This window comes from Sparus aurata, chromosome 16 (assembly GCF_900880675.1).
Source record: "Sparus aurata chromosome 16, fSpaAur1.1, whole genome shotgun sequence".
Lineage (NCBI taxonomy): Eukaryota > Metazoa > Chordata > Actinopteri > Spariformes > Sparidae > Sparus > Sparus aurata.
The window spans coordinates 20,906,610-20,924,772 of record NC_044202.1 but is presented as its reverse complement, the minus strand read 5'-3'; the positions used below and the strand labels follow the sequence as shown (position 1 = coordinate 20,924,772).

Here is an 18,163-nt window from a genome sequence, read left to right as displayed (position 1 = left end):
AAGTCTAACTTGCAATAATTTTCACAAATAAGATCTTTGCACTCCAACATGGACACATGTACCCTCAGGCTCTGTCCTGAGGCAGCGATGTGCAGCAGGACCGTGTCACGAACACACTTCAGTCTGAACCACTAATCAGAATGCAACACAGATCATCAGTCAACAAACAGAGCAACACTGCAACAATCACACACTTGAGTATTACATTTCAGAGTGCTGAAAAGTGAGCATGTATAATATTCACCAAAACACAGTTTAGAATTCAGAGTTCAGCAAAAAACAAGATAAAAGATAAAAACACAAATTCAGTCCCTCCAATCTGTCCCTAGTTTAAACTCTTCCCAAACAAAGGGGATGATAGCAATTACCTCCATCTTGGTTTGCCTTTTTTGTCGCCAGCCTCTTGAGAGGAGGGGGGGGGGGATTATTCAGTGGGTGCCAGACATTGTTAGAACAAAGAGGTATGACCAGGCTGTGAGCTGAACGTTATGTTAACAGAATAAACGATATTTGCGGCAGATGCTCAGAAAGATATGAAGTCGTGTGCAGTAACTCTGCGGGTGAGACCTCGGCTCACCTCAGCTCTGTCTCGGACATTGTTGTAGGCCTCCTGCAGCCTCTCCTGGGCCTGGGGATCCACACTGGGGTCCTGGGTTCTGTTGTGCAGGGCAGCGGCCTCGTCCAGCAGCCTCTCCAGCAGCGTGGCCTGGCTGTGGATGTCGCTCGCCACCACCCTCTGCTGGTCCACCTGCCAAAGCTTCTCCTTCACCCCCAGCTGAAGCTCCACCCTGACGTCCAGACCGCGCTGCTGCTTCGTTAGCCACTGCTCAAACTCCTCATAGGCCTTCAGGTACTCGCTCCAGTGGAGCCACACCCACTCGATCCGACTGGGTGTGAAGTAAACACATGAAGAAGAGTTAGGCTGAGCAGTTTGGGTGTGGTTGCTTTCATTGTGTTTGTGAGCATGTTTTCAATTCAGGGATATACCTTATAGTTTAAGATGGATTTATTTTAAAAGCAAGTGTCTAATAACTAAACGGTCTGTCTTAAAGATCATTCTAGTACTTATAAAGTCTGCATGTTACATATCTATATCGCTAAACAGCAGTACTGTATGTGCACAGTCTTTTTGTAAGTGTGGAACAATCCCAGAAGGCACACACCCAAAGAATGTGGCCAGAGCTTCCCACAGAGCGAACAAAATTTAAAAAAATGTCCTCATGAAGTGATGTTAGTGAGGGTGCAGCGGGTGGAGCAGCACCTGTGACAGTGGATGATATAGGTGCTGGTCTCCTCCCACAGGCTCTTCAGTTCTTTGAGTTTAGCGTGGGTGTGGTTCCTGAGCTCCTCATCTCCGCTCTGCAAAAGGTTCTCTGCAGCCACCAGCGCCATGTCCATCTTCACACGACCCTCATGCTCCGACTGATGGATCTTCTACACATTGAGCAGGGTGCAGGGGTTTGTGTGAGCAGCATGTGAACCCATACAAACTACACACAGTGTATGTTAGAGTGAACATGAAGCTAACATGAAGCTAAAATGCAACAAAGTGTTGTTGTAGAGTATTCAAGAAGTCTCCAGGCACATCACTCATTTGGATGTTGGCATTAAACTTGTGGACCAGTTTATCAGTTACATGTTAAAACATGATGTACATGAGTTATACACGCTTGTGTTTGACTACTTTCTCAGAGGCAGTTGTTCCAAACGCCAAGTTAGCTGCACTGCACAGGTGACACCTGTCAAGTGCCCTCACCCTCCTAACTTGTGTTCTTCAAAATAACTCTACATTTTACTGCTGTTCAGTTGCAAAACATTGACATACTGTATGAACCTGTTGGGCCATATGTAGTGAGCCTCAAGTCTGTATTCATTTATGATTTTCAGTAACTTTAAATGTTTTTATAAGGACCAAAATGTGTTTACTGTATGAATGAGGATGTCTCATTTGGTTTGTCTCTTTAAATGACTGTGTGTCTGTGAGCATGTCTCTGCAGCTGTCTCCACTCTGGAGTCTGAAGACTAAAGTAGCAGCAGGGGTCAGAAGTGAAGGGTCAAACAGGAAGTGAAGTAACTCACCTCTGTTTCTTTGAGCCGAGCTTCGAGGGCATCGCGGGGCCCCTGGGTGTTGTCGTTGGCCCTCAGCCTGTCCTGAATGGCACGCATCCAGGAGAGGGCCACCTCCAGGCTCTCCATGAACTCCTGTTGCTCCTGCTGTGTCATGACCAGTCGTGGGCCTGAGAAGACGAACAGCACTCAGAGTCTATCAACAGGCACAAAATGCTCATCGTTTTACAGAAGTGGTCTGTACGGTGGAAACCAGAAGACACACTTCTGGTGACTCGTCATGCAGTTGCTGAGCAACACAGCTACAACACAAAGACAGCTCTGCTGGTTCCAGTGCCGTCAACCTACGCCAGTGCTCCCCACAGGGGTTGAGATGAATCTCAGGGAGATTACAGGGCCAGACGATGAGGAGAAAAACTGTTTCTACACAGAAAATCTTCATTCAACTGCTGAACTGCTCATACCTTCTACAGTCCTGCTCACCATTATTGGCACCCCTTCATTTTTTGCATAACCTCTACAATATCTTCAGAAATAAATGGAAAAGTACCAAATTTATATCATCAGGATCTTTTAATTGGAGGTCCAAAGTAATTCAACAAAGAAAAATGTTTTTTCAACTTATATATTGTCATTTCAAAGAAGAAACAGAAGCCATGTTTGGTTTAGTGTGCAGCGTATGGTACTTGTTGAAACCATGACCCCAGACTGTTCCAGGTTGGCCTTCAGGTCTTTGGATATTTACGTGGTGTTTTTTTTCCACCATTCACACCAACCTTCGAAGACTTCTCACATCAATTTTTCTCTTCCCCCCCCCCATGTCCAGGTTCTTGACAGTTCCATGCCTGGCAAACTTCTTAATAACATCACGCACTGTTGAAACAGGGATACTAAGGTCTTTGGAGATGGCCTTATACCTTTTGGAGGACTTGTGTTCGCTAATTATCGCACTTCTGATGTCCTCAGACAGCTCCTTTGTCTTCACCATTGTGACAAAGGAACAGGGGATAACAGATGGCTTTTCAAAACACGGAAGTCATCATTCATTGGCTGATTCATGTCACATGGGCACAGACAATTTATCACAGGTGATTCTCATTTCAGGTGATTCTCAATCATTTGTGATTTACTACAGGTGAGTCACAATGTGGCTCCATACTGATTCACAGCAAAGGGTGCCAATACCAGTGACACAGCAAGCTTTAAGTTTTTCTATTTTTTCCTCCCATTGTTTATTGTTTTAAATGGTTGTTTATCATTTGCATCAAACACGAGTTCTCTATAGAAAAGAAATGTTTCACTTGATTCATTTTTTTCAGAAGACATTCCACATTATGTACTTAAACTTCATGGGTGCCAATAATGGTGAGCAGGGCTGTAATTACAATGTACACGTCCTATATGCATTTCATACACATGGAACTGGTAAAATTCCATGAATTCCATCAACTGTAGTAAAGTCAGTTCAACCCTGCAGAAGCTGGCCGTGCCCTCAGGAGATGCAGCTGGGAGGGAAACCGTTGAGAGAACACAGTGACAGAGGTAGTCAACAGTGTGATGTGAGGGAGGAGTCCTGGCACCCGGGCAGCACAAAGAGGCACCACAGCTTTTCTTTGAGGGAAAATAAATTGCAGGCGGCATGGGCCATTTTCCTGAATGACTCATTCCTCCCCACCACAACATTCCTTCTACCCAATATATGCTTGTTCTGCCTCAGACTCTTGTTCAGAACTCGGCCCACAGTGGCGGCTAACAAAACATTTCAAACTTTTCTTTAAAGCCTGAACAACGACAACTAAATAAACTGGGAAAAATACTTTCTTTGGGGGGGATTTATGCTCTAAATGTGCGTTTCATGTTATTGTTCGTGTTGTTTAGATGAGACAAAGCACATGAACCTACAATGACACTGTAACAACATTAGAACAGGAGCATGGGGTTAGCTCAACAGCTAATCTGGACCTGCTGCAGCTAATCTGGACATGCTGCTACTGTGCTACATGCTACCACTGTTAGATCATGTAGTGGTTTGAACACAGGACATCTTTAATGTAAAGATGCGTCACAGTAGCTAGAGTTCTGGTAGGGTCACCGGTTGGATACAGTGTAGCAGGCTTGGTTCTGTTGATCACATGTTGGGTTCAGTGTAGCAGGCTTGGTTCTGTTGATCACATGTTGGGTTCAGTGTAGCAGGCTTGGTTCTGTTGATCACATGTTGGGTTCAGTGTAGCAGGCTCGGCTCTGTTGGTCACTGGTTGGGTACAGTGTAGCAGGCTCGGTTCTGTTAGTCACTGGTTTGGTACAGTGTAGCAGCCTCGGTTCTGGTGGTTCCGTGTATACAGTGTGTGGCATCCACGGTGAAGCCCCTCCCCCTGACTTTGACAGCTCGTGGAGTAAACTCGCATTAACTTTAATCCACTTCACCTGCACGTGCCGCTGACTGCGGGGATACGTTCACTGTCTGTGTGTTGTCCTGTAAGAGGTTCGGCTGTAGGACTTTTTGTTCGGTTCGAGGACGTGTATGAATGTTTACAGCACACACCACAGAAGTCTACATCTAACTTCAGTGTGCTGGTTACCACCTGTACGATATGCTAACTTTGAGGTGAAGAGTTAACGCCAGGAACGGACCGGTTTACGGTAATGTCTCGGCTCATACACAGAGGAGGGTACTGTAATATCGGCAGCTCACTGTGGTATCACGGGCTCCAGTAGTCAGAGGCTCGACCCACTACAGGCAGGTCCATTCTGCATGTACATGTAGGCCTATTACTGTACAGCTAGCCGAGCCGCGATGCGGCTTAATTGGTCCGGTCGGGCTCAATGATAATAAAAACACTTACAGCTTTATGTTCATCAGGTGTGAGGGGCTGCTGTCAGTGTGAACGCCGTCCTGTCCCGTCCCGTCCCGTCCAGTCCTGCTGGGTTTGTGTACTGTCAACTTACGGCAGAGAGGCAGGAAGTTGAGCTGAGGCCACCGTCATGCTGCGTTCACTGACTCCCTGTACACTATAACATCACCCGACCATCCGTCACAGTGGTCTAGGATGAGAAGTAGAATATGTGCTGATTCATTTGTAGTATAACCAACATCTATTGAAATACTAAACACGCAGATCATTTGTATTAATATTATATCCAGGGACTTTAATTTCAAAAAAAGCAATTAGAAATGAAAAAAACAGTATATTTATCAAGGGTAACTTTGCAGTTACAAAAGCTGTGGCTTCAAATAGATCTTTAGTTTTGCTCTCGTACTCTGACTCCTTACAACACACACACACACACACACCATCTCACCTTAAACTTCATCAATAATACGTGTGTGTGTGTGTGTGTGTGTGTGTGTGTGTGTGTGTGTGTGTTAAAAATATTGATTGTTGTTTATGAACATGTTTATACATATTATAATTCAACCAACAGAAGTTGACACTAACGTGGGGGAAGAAACAGGAGAACACAAAGCTTTTCATTTGAGTGCAGTCATTTATTAAAAGGGTTATAAGCTGCACAATGTTTTTTTTTTTTTTTTTTCACAAGTTCCATTCCTATTGCGTTTGAGTGTTTCCAGCAGCACTTGAACTCATCAGCAGACCAGCTTGAACCAGCAGAAGAACAAATCCAGAGCAGCTGCTGTCAGGAGCCACAGCCGCTGATTCAAACTGCAGGGCGCGCCTCACAAATGTGCTCCTATTGGCAGAGAGAAGAGCAACAGTTCCCACCCAGTGTCCATGCAGTCTACCACAGCTTCCCATGAGTTTCACTGAAAGTACAGTTTATGAAAACATACTGTACATAACTAAATAACCATTTAAAACATGCTACGCTGATGGGTTTCGTTTGATTTCATATCTGCTAGGTGTACTCAGCATGTTTAAATAAATATAGTAAACATATAAACTGAATCCAAAGAAGTGTGGCTAACAAGAGAAGGATGGATTCCCACACAAGTCTACTAGCAGCACTAAATTACAGCACAGCATTTTACAAAACAGGTAAATAGAATTTAAAGGATAATTTCACCCAATGATGACAATTCGGTCATTATCAACTTGATGCCATGCTAATAGGAAGTCGGGTGAAGTTTTATACACAAAACATAGAAAATAAAACATAAAATGGCTCCATTAGTTTAATGATGCAACATCGAAAGATGTCCTTTGTAAATCAGTGTCCCTCCAAGGAACACCCTGTCACCTGCATTCAGAGAGGGACTCTTTCTTTGGCAGACAGAATCTACGTCTATGACTCATGTGGAGCAAATGTTTCACCAACTGTTGGCAGATAAATACTATTTGCTGCTGTCTGCCACTGGAGGAAAGAAATGCTTTTGTGATACGGGTCCATTGAGCCTTCCAGACAAGTCAGTTTGAAATTGTGTCTCAAAAACAGCAAATGTGGGGAGAGAGAACCAGTTAGTAGAGTATCTGCAGGACACTGTTATCTAATCTTTGTCTATCCCAACATGTGACTGCCTTCCTTCTCTTTCCAGTCACATTTGTCTCCCTCCTTTTCTATCCATGAAAATTACAAACCGTCCACACAGACAACTTATTCAAATAGCAGCCGGCATGCAGCCAAGTTCAGGTTTATTTACTGAATAGAAATGTCTTCTGCGCTGCATTTTCAGCCTGGCTTTACTTAGTTTTGGTTTATTGGAGTTCTATTTAAATGAATTATTAAATCATTTAAAAATGGTTATTATTGTACTATTATGTAATGCAGAGAGTGTATCATTTATTCGTACTCCTTCATCCAATGGCTTTAAAATATGCAACACTTTGAAATTGTGGGGTTTTTTAACGCTGTATATAATACAGTGGGCTATTTCATAAGAGACAAGAGTCTGAGTTTTTTCAGAGTCTCCAAAGAGGAGTTTTCACTCGTGCTCCAGGTTATGTTGGTGCTCTTTGCACTGAGTTTAATCCATTATTGACCACAGCTACAATATTGAAAGGGACTTGGAAACTATAGGAGCAAAGACTGACTGTGAGAGAGAAAAGATGAAGGGGAGAGAAGACTTCCTCCTCAACCTGAAAGATCACCTGCCTGTAACTAAATCCACATGTGCATCAGGGCTCATGGTGATATCCTGCCTCCCTGCAGCGCGACCAAGACAGGGCTTCTTTCACCAAGAGGAATTGACAATGATCAGAATTAAACAGAACTATCAGTTACTGTATGTGAAATGTATTATGCTATGCGATGCTATGCTATTATGACTTAAAGTCGCATTCCATCTCTTTGATATAAGTCTGATTATCAGTGGCGGCTGGCCAATAGGGGGCGCTGGAGCGCCGCCCTCCCTGATGGAAAGTGGTTTTAAAGGAGTCATCACCTGGTTTTTTTACATATCCAGTCCCTCTTGGATCGCTTTGGATCAATTCTTAAAACTTATTAGAAATAAAAAAAAAAATAAAAATCAAACAGAGAGCTTGTTCTGACACTTTTTCATGCCGCGACTTTCTCACGCGAGATTATGCGCGAGGTTTTGACCGGTCCGGATGTGCATTGTATTAATATGTAATGAGGCGCGCGTTGATTGGCCGCAGGAAGGACAGAGCCGGAATGGGGGGCGAGCCTGCATGCTCACAGACTCCAAAACATAAACAGCCCCCTGTCATGGCGCACACACTAAATGACGAACCTTACGGAATTCAGGCATTTATGTACGAGCCGGAGTCAGAAACCGAACGGGAGAGTGAAGAGGCAGAGACGGTGGAAGAGACACGTTTACAGCAGGATGTCTCTGAATGGTAAATTCTTTTTTTTTCCGTCTTACTTTTCACACTTGTGTTTTACATGTAAGACCTGAGTTTTAATGCTGGCAGTGACGATGTATGGCGTGAAAATGACAGAGAAATAAGCAGATTCGGCGTGCTCACTCTGGCTGAGGGCGGTTGTGAGCCGATGCATTATGCAAGTAGCCTCCTGTGGTAACGTCACCACAGGAGCAGAGTCAAAATCTCGTGCTTTAGGAACGCGCACTACTGTGCGCTATTCCTGTTCGGAAAAAGAACCAAAGCGAAAAAAATAAGCCACTTTCAAACTCCAGCTTTTCAGGCAAGTTTCAACAGAGGTCCAACACCAATATACATGATTTAACGAGAGAAATTGCGATTTCCGGGTGATGACTCCTTTAAAAAATATATATATATTTTATTTTTTCCCAAATAATCGTTTAAAATACTGCTTAAATTACCGCTCATTCTACAAATAAATGTGTTTTTAATTATCAAGAAAGAGCCAAATATATACGTAATTTGCGTCCACGGTCATTTCCTCCTCTCCTGGGGCGATAGAGAAGTTGCCCCAGCACTGCAGCAGCTCAGCCAATGGTACACTGTTGCTGAGACAAATAAACACAAAGCAACAGATAATTTAGCCAATTAGCGTCCTCAAATTTGATACGCTTGAGGTGATGAAAATATCGCCCCAAGCCTGTGTTTGAGTATCCTGGCAACCAGAAACAAGTGTGGGAAATTGAGATGGCAGCGTCAAATAGACACGAACAAGACCACACAGGGCTTCAGCTACCCATACATTCTGTAAAATCCCTCTTGCTACACCCCTTTGAAAGGAGAACTTTAACGGAAAAAACTACGTATTGAAGAACTTGGACCTGATAAGCCTGGTCCGAATTTAACACAGCAGACACATGAGAAAGGCAAAGTGCACCAGAGGAGCCTCTCTCTGAAGTGCTACGACAGGACGGCTTGGATGTACTTTTGCAACTGCAGTATTCTGCTTCCTGTGTTTACTTTTTAAAATGCCGGGGACAGATACTACATAAACTGTAACAGGAGTCAGAGACCTAAAAATTCAGTCAGAGTGGATCAAAAAACATGAATGCTACACATGAACAACGGTGTCAAGCTAGCCATGCTAGGCAGGACTAGCATAGCTGCGCAGCTGGATGAAGGACACAGGACTGCGTTGAGAAAACACAATGAAGAGTTGGACATGAACAGACATATTTTATCGAAGATCATTGATTGTGTAAAATTCTGTGGAGCTTTTTGAGCTGGCATTTTTTTTTTTTGGCCTTTTATGGCTTTATTGATAGAACAGCTGAAGATATGACAGGAAACAGGGAGAGAGAGAGAGAGAGGGAGTGACACGCAGCAAAGGGACCCAGGCCGGGAGTCGAACCCGGGTCCACTGCAGAGCCTCGGCACATGGGACGCACCCTCTACCAGCAATTTTGTGTAGCATTTTTCGGGGATTAGTCGATTTTGTGGCGTCCCTGCACTGTGTGTTAGAGGAGCACCTGAAGACCGACACTGTCTCAAAAGGCACCTCAAAGATTATTCAAAACGCACTTTTGGACTGCGTGACAGTTAATCATGGATAATGTGCTTTGTATACAATGTTTGTAATTATTATTACACATGGCCACTGTGAATGAATAAACAGATGTGTTGGTCGACAGGCAGCATGGTGATAACATTATTTCATGTTTCATGTGTCATATCATGACAGCGGTGTTGTCACTGCCCTCTCAGCTTTCAGCCAATCACACGTCCCCGCCTCTTATGCAGCAAAGCTCGACAACAGCTACCAGACGCCAGTCGGCTCCTGTTAGCTGGAGCAGCAACAACGCTGCAGTGTTTGTAGCTCCTGCTGTAAATAATAAGTACACAGACTGAAACAAACCTTGGATTTAGTCAGCTCAGCATGCACATGTTACGTAGCTACGCAGGTAGCCTGATGAGGTTGTGAGCTCTGATCAGCATCAGGCTGATGAGCCGGTGTTGGCTGTGAAGAGCAGCCACAGAGGAACACGCCTGTTAGCTCCTCGCTGAGTTTTGTATCTTTCTCCTTGAAAAACTCAAATCAAGAAATTCAGATTAACCAGTTGAGGGTCCAGTGTGTAGGATTCATTGGCATCTTGTGGTGAACTCCCCTCATCCCACAGCCATCAACCCCCTAAATCTGACACACTGGACTTTAATGTTAGCTGCTGCTATTGACAGTGTTTCCTCACTTTGAGCTGACTGATAATTAATTAATGAAATGGATTCTGATTCTGAATAATTAGCCCGGTGAAGATAGATCAAAGTGGTGCGGTCACTTGCAGCAGCAGGTCGTTGTTTCATTGTGAATCACTTTGTGCTGCAGGCAGTTTTTTCCGAGGACTGGGGCCATGTGAGGTCAGGGCTCAGTGACACTGTCATGACATCATTACCTGTTGATTATACCAATAAAGAAGGCGTATCATTTTTTTTTTTTATGTTTTATGATCTCCTCTCTCTCTGTCTCATCCAGATTAAGACTACTTGGACAGATTTTTGTGGCTAAATTGATTAGCGACAGTGTGAAGGACAGAAGCAGGACAGAAGGTCTATGTGGGTGATATGTCTCCCCGGTAGAAGCTACGCCCCCGACAGCCTTAGTAGTCCTTTCATACATTTATTTTAATCCGTCCATTTGCTTTTCAAGCACAACTTTCAGGACCGTTTCTTGCATTAATATTATTTTGTATGTGTGTGGATGTTCTCTGCTCCTTCAGGCAATTCTTAATGAACCCAGTGAGCAGTCAGAGATTCAGCGGGAGGCACAATAAACCCTTCAGGGCTGCAGAGACACAACCCAGTCCAACTTCTTTTCAAGGGCTCATTCTCAGCAGTTATAGTCCAGGGACTGGTTTGATCTTTAATGAACAGATATCAAGATCAAAACCGAAAAAATAATCTTCTTCCTCTGTGTCGTAGAACACCATTCTTGTCCGAAAACTATTAACAACACATCAGTGGGCTGTTGCATGTGGTGACGTGCTCCCTTAAACCACGAACACACATACACACACACACACACACACACACACTTCTTGCAGTGGCACATGTGGATCCGCCTTTGAAGAGGGACTGCACCCCAACAACGGCACAATGTCTGAGGATGGGAGAGTGACCAGCTGCTTTGGGAAATGACTGAACTGAAACATATAATTATGTTGCTATTAGATTTACTCGTTCAGGTTGGACGACACACAGACACAGACTAACACATAATTGTTTTTGGTGTTTTCACAGAATCGGTTGACAACAAGAAAAAAATGTAAACAGGCTTGTTATCGATGTTTCAGAGGCTGTAATTAAATTGATTTGGCCTCATCCAACGGCCACAATGAAAAAAAAACATCATTCTAGCTCGCAACACTGCAGATTACATTCTGGACTGGAGCTACCTGAAAGTCCTAGTGCACTGTAAATTTGGTTGCAAAACTCACCAAAGAACATATAAATACAGAATGTGACATATGACATATGATATTTTTCTCAACCTAGACACACCATGGTAGTGACCTGTCAATTACGCGGTGCACCACGCCCTGAATCATCCCCTGTTCCATCATCTACTCTACTGCCCATCACTCTGTAGTGAAGAAGACATGAAACTAGACGCTGAGTCCATGAACTCATTAGGAAACTGTTGGTCATATATCACGTGAGCAGTGGGGTGGTCTTCTCATAAATGTACGCACAGTCAGACTTCTTTTTGAAACCAGTGGAGTTGCCCCCTGCTGGTCATTTGAAAGAATGCAGACTTCAGACACAGGGGCGGTTCTATGGGGGGGCCAACAGGGGCCAGTGCCCCCGTAACTCAGAGTCTGGACCCCCCTGTGGCCCCCCGACAGGGAGTCTGCATCAATAATACAATGACAGATTTCTTCCCTGAAGGGAAAGGCAGAAATAAAGTGTCTCAGCAGTTCACTACCCAATGAAAATTGCTGAAATTGTAAACACTGTTTTGTCTGAATGAGGGATTTATTTTTTTTCCGGGTTGTATGTGCCCCCTAACAAAAAAGCCGGCCCCACCCTGGCCCCCCTATTAAAACTGGTCTAGAACCGCCACTGTTCAGACACTTCCACGTTGGCTTTACTTTTCCGAAGCTCGTCCGTATTTGATACAGTCTTCTGTAGCTAGATGTGAGCTTTGAGCGACTGAAGGATGAATAAAGAGCAGCTGGATCTCAGATCTCAGCTGTCTGTGAGGACGATGCACAGAAACAAAGATCAGGAGTAACATGTCATGTATGTTATTACAAACATACATATCTCAACAACTACTGGTCAAGCTGTCATGAGCTTTGCTCTAGATATTAGCTGGATGATTTCTACAAGACTACAAGTTACCTCAACAGATAAGAGATGAATTTCCTTTGACTTCACACTAGATGTTCTTGGTTACACTGTAAGCTGGCTGATATTATCACAGCTCCTCCTCATTGTCTTTCTGCGGTTCCACATTTGGGGAGCTGACAGACACTCAGCAGTGTCCTAATGTGAAGCAGCATCACACTTCTTGTGTCAGGGTGGCATTGTGCTGCCTCAGTGGCTCTGGAGCCTGACACTTCTACACATATTGAACAACCCGGCAGCTTTTTGTCTCTCATAGTTCTGTAAGTTCTCCCTGCCGTCACCGTCAGAAATCCATTTAGCTGTTATTAACAACTCAGATCAGTCTTAAAAGGCGTGTTGGATCAAGCTTGTGAGCCCTTAGCAAAAAGTAGTACACTTGAAGTTAATTTTATTAAGTATGCTTGAGTATAAGTATAAGTATAGCAAGTATACTATGGACCATGTACTTGTAGCATACTAGAAAGTATACTAATTTAATACTTCTTCGGACTTAATTGGAACAATTTAAGTTTATAAAACTATACTTAAAGTATACTTTATAAGGTCATTTTAAGTTTACGGAAGTACACTTTCAAGTATACAAGTACAGTTATCTATGTACTACTAGTGTACTAAGTATATACTTATAGTCCACATTTTAGTTTATTAACATGTAAGTTTATAACAGGGGTAATACCTCAAAGGAAAGACGGGAAGTCTCTCCTGGAAAACACCCCTTCACTCACGGTGCCAACATTTTTATCATCTTTGTTAATTCGACACAATTTAACCACAGAACAAGGATGTGAATTAACCCGCAACCATCTTACACATCATCTTATTCACAAACACATTCACAAACCATAATTACACCAACAACAACAGAATACCCAAGAGTCTTTGCGCCACAGTCCACAGTATACTAAAGTACAAGTATAAGCTTTAGTATTAAAGTATAAGTCTAAGTATTAATGTACTTAGTCTTAGACTATTCTTTATACTTTTCAGTATAAGCCAAGTATACTTCACTATACTTTTCTTAAGTATATAAAATGTAGTATATAAAAAGTACACTTCAAGTATACTACCTCAGTTTTAGTATAAAATAAGTATACTTTTAGTACACTTGAATAAACTACTTTTTGCTAAGGGAGTCTTTCATTGGGCACTACAGATCCAAATAACAAAGGCTTTACTTCACTATTCGTTCACATGCCCTCGACCGTTCCATCAGTCATCCCAGTCTGAATTCCAAGTCAGAAACTCAGACAGGATCCCCCGAGTTCCACTTCACCGGCATAAACACAGATGACATCACAGCAGGATGGCAACACACGCACTGAACAATTTCCTTTGTAGCTTTTCATCACTTTTCTCTTCATGTTGTGTTTGTGTCGTGAAACGTGCTGAAAGCATGATGCACGTCATTTTCATTTGCACTCAGTTGATTTGTGCCTGATGGACGTCAGGTGATTCTCTGAGGCCGCTGCTTTCTGGGCTTAAGAGAAATAAAGAAATACCTCAAAGAATTACATTTCTGATCACGTCATCTAATAAAGAGGTTGTTTAACATTCAAGAAAAAAATCCTTTCCCAGCTCAGGGTTGAAATCTCTGTCATTGTTAGGCTTTTCTCTCTCCCTTCATTTGAGTTCAACCCGGTCAATGACAACCTGTAGCCTGTTTGAGTTTGATCTGTAAAGATATGTAAGAAATAATTTTGACTTTCTTACTCTACACAACACTGAACAACAATTAATTCCTTTTTTTTTTAAATCTTTGTTAACAGTATGTCCATAAAGATCTATCATGTAAAAGGGTTGAACACAGTGTGATGGGGTTGAACATAATAACAGGGTTGAAGGGACAATCAATATTTCAATATGTCAGTGATTTGTTTACTCTATACCGCTTTCTATCATTACTCATTTACCAGTCCAATTTAGTTGAGATGAGGTTTATTAAAACTGATAATGAGCTGTAGAAAACAAAACATACTGAAGTGTTCATCAACAGAATCGGCTTTATATTTTTTAATAACTAAAGAATGATTACCAATGAACAGATTTTTTTTTTAATATGGAAAACATATACATACATACATACATACATACATATACATATATATACTAGGGCTGTCAAACGATTAATTTTTTTAATCACGATTAATCGCATTTTGTCCATAGTTAACTCGCGATTAATCGCAAATTAATCGCAATTTTTTTGGCACATTTTTTTCTGTTCTAAATGTACCTTGATGTATTTTTTAATGTTCTTAATACTTTTAACAACATAAGAAAGGGCAAATATGCTTGCATTATGAACATTTTTGGCGGGGGATCTCTGCATCTGCCCTGTGTTTGGCTTGCAAGTGATATTTGAGACTCAAAGTACTTCGATGGTAAGTCATTTCATGTCGATAGTACATAACACATAACTTTTGTCCTATCGACCGAACCATCTGGCAGTGTTTCGAAAGTAGTTTGCCGTTCATACCGTAAATGACCAAATAATATACGGGTTTCAATTAACCACAGGGTCCCTTTAAACGCCGGTGCAGATGTATATTTTGGTAAATAACCGCCGGTTCCAAATAAATGTCGGGTCTAATTTTTTATTTTTTAAAAAATTAAGGAAGAAGAGGTGTCCACTGACACTGCACATTTTTCTTCTTCGCCTTTTTCACGCAGTGTGCTGCTTTCTGTCAGTCAGTATCACACTGATGATCGCCATGGCTCTGGTGCAGCAAAACAATAAAAAGTACCACTTGAAATTCAAACTTTCTGTTAAAATATGCAGAGGAAAACTCGGGAGAAGCAGCCGCTAGATGTTTCTCTGTCGACCAGAAGAGAGTGAGAGAAACGGAGCTTGAGCGTCTGTCCGAGGAGGACAGCAACAGGGCCAGGCTGCCTGCTGGAGGGAGGAAGAAGGCTAGCGAGGAGCCTGAGATAAACATGCGGGGATGAGTTATCAGCAAACGAGCACGCCACGAGAGAGTGTCCCGCAGAATGATCAGGACGATGGAGAAACAAATGTCCGCCACCGTGAGTGACAGCAGAGATGAGGAGTTTGCAGCGAGTGCTGGTTGGCTGAATCGTTTCCTCCGCCGCAACAACTTCACTTACAGGAGGATGCCAGAGAATTCACCGAGAAGCTGGAGAAGTTTGTAATGTTTTCATCCAGGATTATTGTGAGGAAGGAATTAAACGCCTGTCCCAAATTGCCTTTTGGTCTGTTAAGTGATTGAAACAACTAAACCCCCCGGCTATTATTTGGTATTTTACGGTAAGTCCTTTCTCAATTTCCTCACTTTTCAGTCCACCGTGTTTTTCCCGAACCGCCAACCCTGCTGCATCTTCTTCTGATTCCCTTTCTGCCACCCTCTGGATCAAGACTACAGGTGCCACTGTCGGCCGTAAATCTTTCAATGCGCGTTTTGTTTTTTGTTTTTTTATACCGAGCGTTAATCGCGCGTTAAACAAATTAACGGCGTTAAGAGGATGTTGCGTTAACGCGTTATTAACGCGTTAACTTTGACAGCCCTAATATATACATATATACATATATACACTACTCACAATAAGTTAGGGATATTGTTATTTACATGAGTGCTTTTCCTATTTGGTCTGAATTTTAATGAAATAAGTAAAATTTCCCTTTGATATTACTAATAATGAATGAGAAGAAACACCATTTTCATTAGTTCAATATTTATTACCCCAAAAATTTAGACAATAACAAGGATAGCCCCAAATAACAAAAATTGACAATGTCAGTAGCGGGTGTTTCCACCATTTGCCGCAATGACAGCTTGACAGCGACGTCTCATGCTCCTCACTAGCCTCATGATGTTGTTCTGAGGCAATGCGTTCCACTCCTCCACAAGTGCTACACGCAGTTCTGCCACATCACGTGGGGGTGGGGTACTATCATCCAGTCTCTGCTTCAGCTTGTCCCAGACGTGCTCTATGGGGTTCAGGTCAGGGGACATTGCTGGCCATATGAGGCACTCCGACTTCCTGAAGTCGAGCTGTGACAATTCTGGCACGATGTGGTGGAGCATTATCATCCATGAACAGAAAGTTGGGGGTGTGCTGGCGGAATTGGGGGATGATGATGGGTTCTATGATGTCTCTGAGGTAAGAACGTGCAGTGACTGAGCCATCTACAATAACCAAATCTGTTTTGCGCTGACTGGTGATGCCTGCCCAGACTGTTGCACTTCCTCCACCAAAGGGAACCCTGGGGACCATGTTGACCTCGGCGTATCGCTCACCTCGCCTTCTCCAGCAACGCTGACGACCATCATTTCTGTGCAAGGTGACCCGACACTCAGTGAACAGGACGGTAGACCACTGCTGCATTGTCCAGGTCACATGGTCTTGTGCCCACTGCAAACGTTCACGGCGGTGTCTTGGTGTCAGTGGAGTCACCTGCAACGGTCGTCTGGCATTCAAGCCAAAGCGGTGGAGTCGGTTTCAAATGGTTTGTCTGGAAACCCAAGTACCCCTCACATCTCGTAACTGGGCCTGCAGCTGTGTGGCAGTTGCATAACGATGTCTGAGTGCATAGGTCCTTAGGTACTGGTCATCGTTGCGGTCTGTCACTCGTGGGGCTCCACTCCTGGGTCTGTCACAAACTCTGCCAGTAGTTCTGTGTCTTGATGCAAGTCTGCTGATGACACTTTGAGACACACCAAGTTCACGAGCAACTTCTGACTGCCTGCCACTGACCCGAAGGCGCGCTATGGCCAGGTGGTGCTGCTCGTCCGTTAAGTGACGTCGTGTGTCCATGGCTGTTTGAATGATGAACTTGGAATGACTTACTGACAATACCAGCTTTTTATACCCACAGAATGTTGAAATTGATGCCACATTGAAAAGGGTTGTCTTTTAGTTTTTTGGTATTGGCCCCAATATGTAAGGCACACTGTACACAGTGAGACCATTATGTGGAAAACACAAAATGAGATGTGTCTATCACCCCAATACAATTGCCTCCCTATCCCAAAACTCTCTGAAGTGAAACAAACACTGTATGTATGAAATCCACTGAGTCTCTCACAATATCCCTAACTTATTATGAGTAGTGAGTAGTGTATATATACATATATATATATATATATATATATATATACATATATATATATATATATATATATATATATATATACACATATATATATATATATATATATATATATATATATATATATATATATATATATATATATATATTTTACACACCTTCTCCCCATTCACACCTGAGACCTTGTAACACTCATGAGTCACATGACACCGGGGAGGGAAAATGGCTAATTGTGCCCAATTTGGACATTATCACTCAGGGGTGTACTCACTTTTGTGAGATACTGTATACTTTTTCTTTGTACTGGGTTCAAGGCCCGTCACTGAATAAGTGTATTACAGAGACTTCTGGGTGTGTTGCTTGGAAGTAGTCCAGCACAGGGTTCAGGTGTTCCCATATAGCTGCCGGACCTTTGTTCTTTGATGGGGATATCGTGCTGGAGCAGGTCGGTTCTTGGTTCCCACCAACATACAGAACCACTGTATGAAGTGTAGCCTGCTGGGGAGAAGATCCCATGTCTGCTGCCTGTCACTGTTACGGGGCTGACCACAAACTAGGGGACGCGTAAATACTGCAATATTTACTTTCACAAAAAAACTATATTTCAAGTTAAAGGTAAGCAGACACAGGAGTGTAGAAACACCAAATATTTGCTATTACCATTTATTTCTGTAATCAATGCAAAAGTGATGATGGTCAGCTGGGACATTTGAAAACTCTTGTGTTATAAAGAAACACTACCCATTTTTCTAAGAAAAACAATCATATTTTAATTTATTTTGCAGTACATTGTTACACAGATGAATTCATGAATTAATGGGATTAAAAAGGGGTTTGGGTGGTTTATTTAAATTGAAAAACCTTGAAGGGAGTCTGGGGGACTTAAAGG

At 42.8% G+C, this 18,163-nt stretch overlaps 1 protein-coding gene across 1 annotated transcript in view; it reads right to left on the bottom strand.

The window, feature by feature from the left end:
• The window catches only part of syne3 (spectrin repeat containing, nuclear envelope family member 3), a 34,453-nt gene extending 29,391 nt beyond the window's left edge, over positions 1-5,062 (bottom strand). Inside the window, exons 1-4 of the mRNA XM_030391524.1 lie at positions 4,911-5,062; positions 2,080-2,237; positions 1,262-1,434; positions 578-887 (exon numbers count right to left, since the gene is read on the bottom strand). Of these exons, the coding sequence (XP_030247384.1) occupies positions 578-887; positions 1,262-1,434; positions 2,080-2,223 (627 nt within the window). The 5' untranslated portion in view covers positions 2,224-2,237; positions 4,911-5,062. The remainder of the gene's footprint in view (positions 1-577; positions 888-1,261; positions 1,435-2,079; positions 2,238-4,910) is intronic.
• Positions 5,063-18,163: the final 13,101 nt, after the last annotated feature.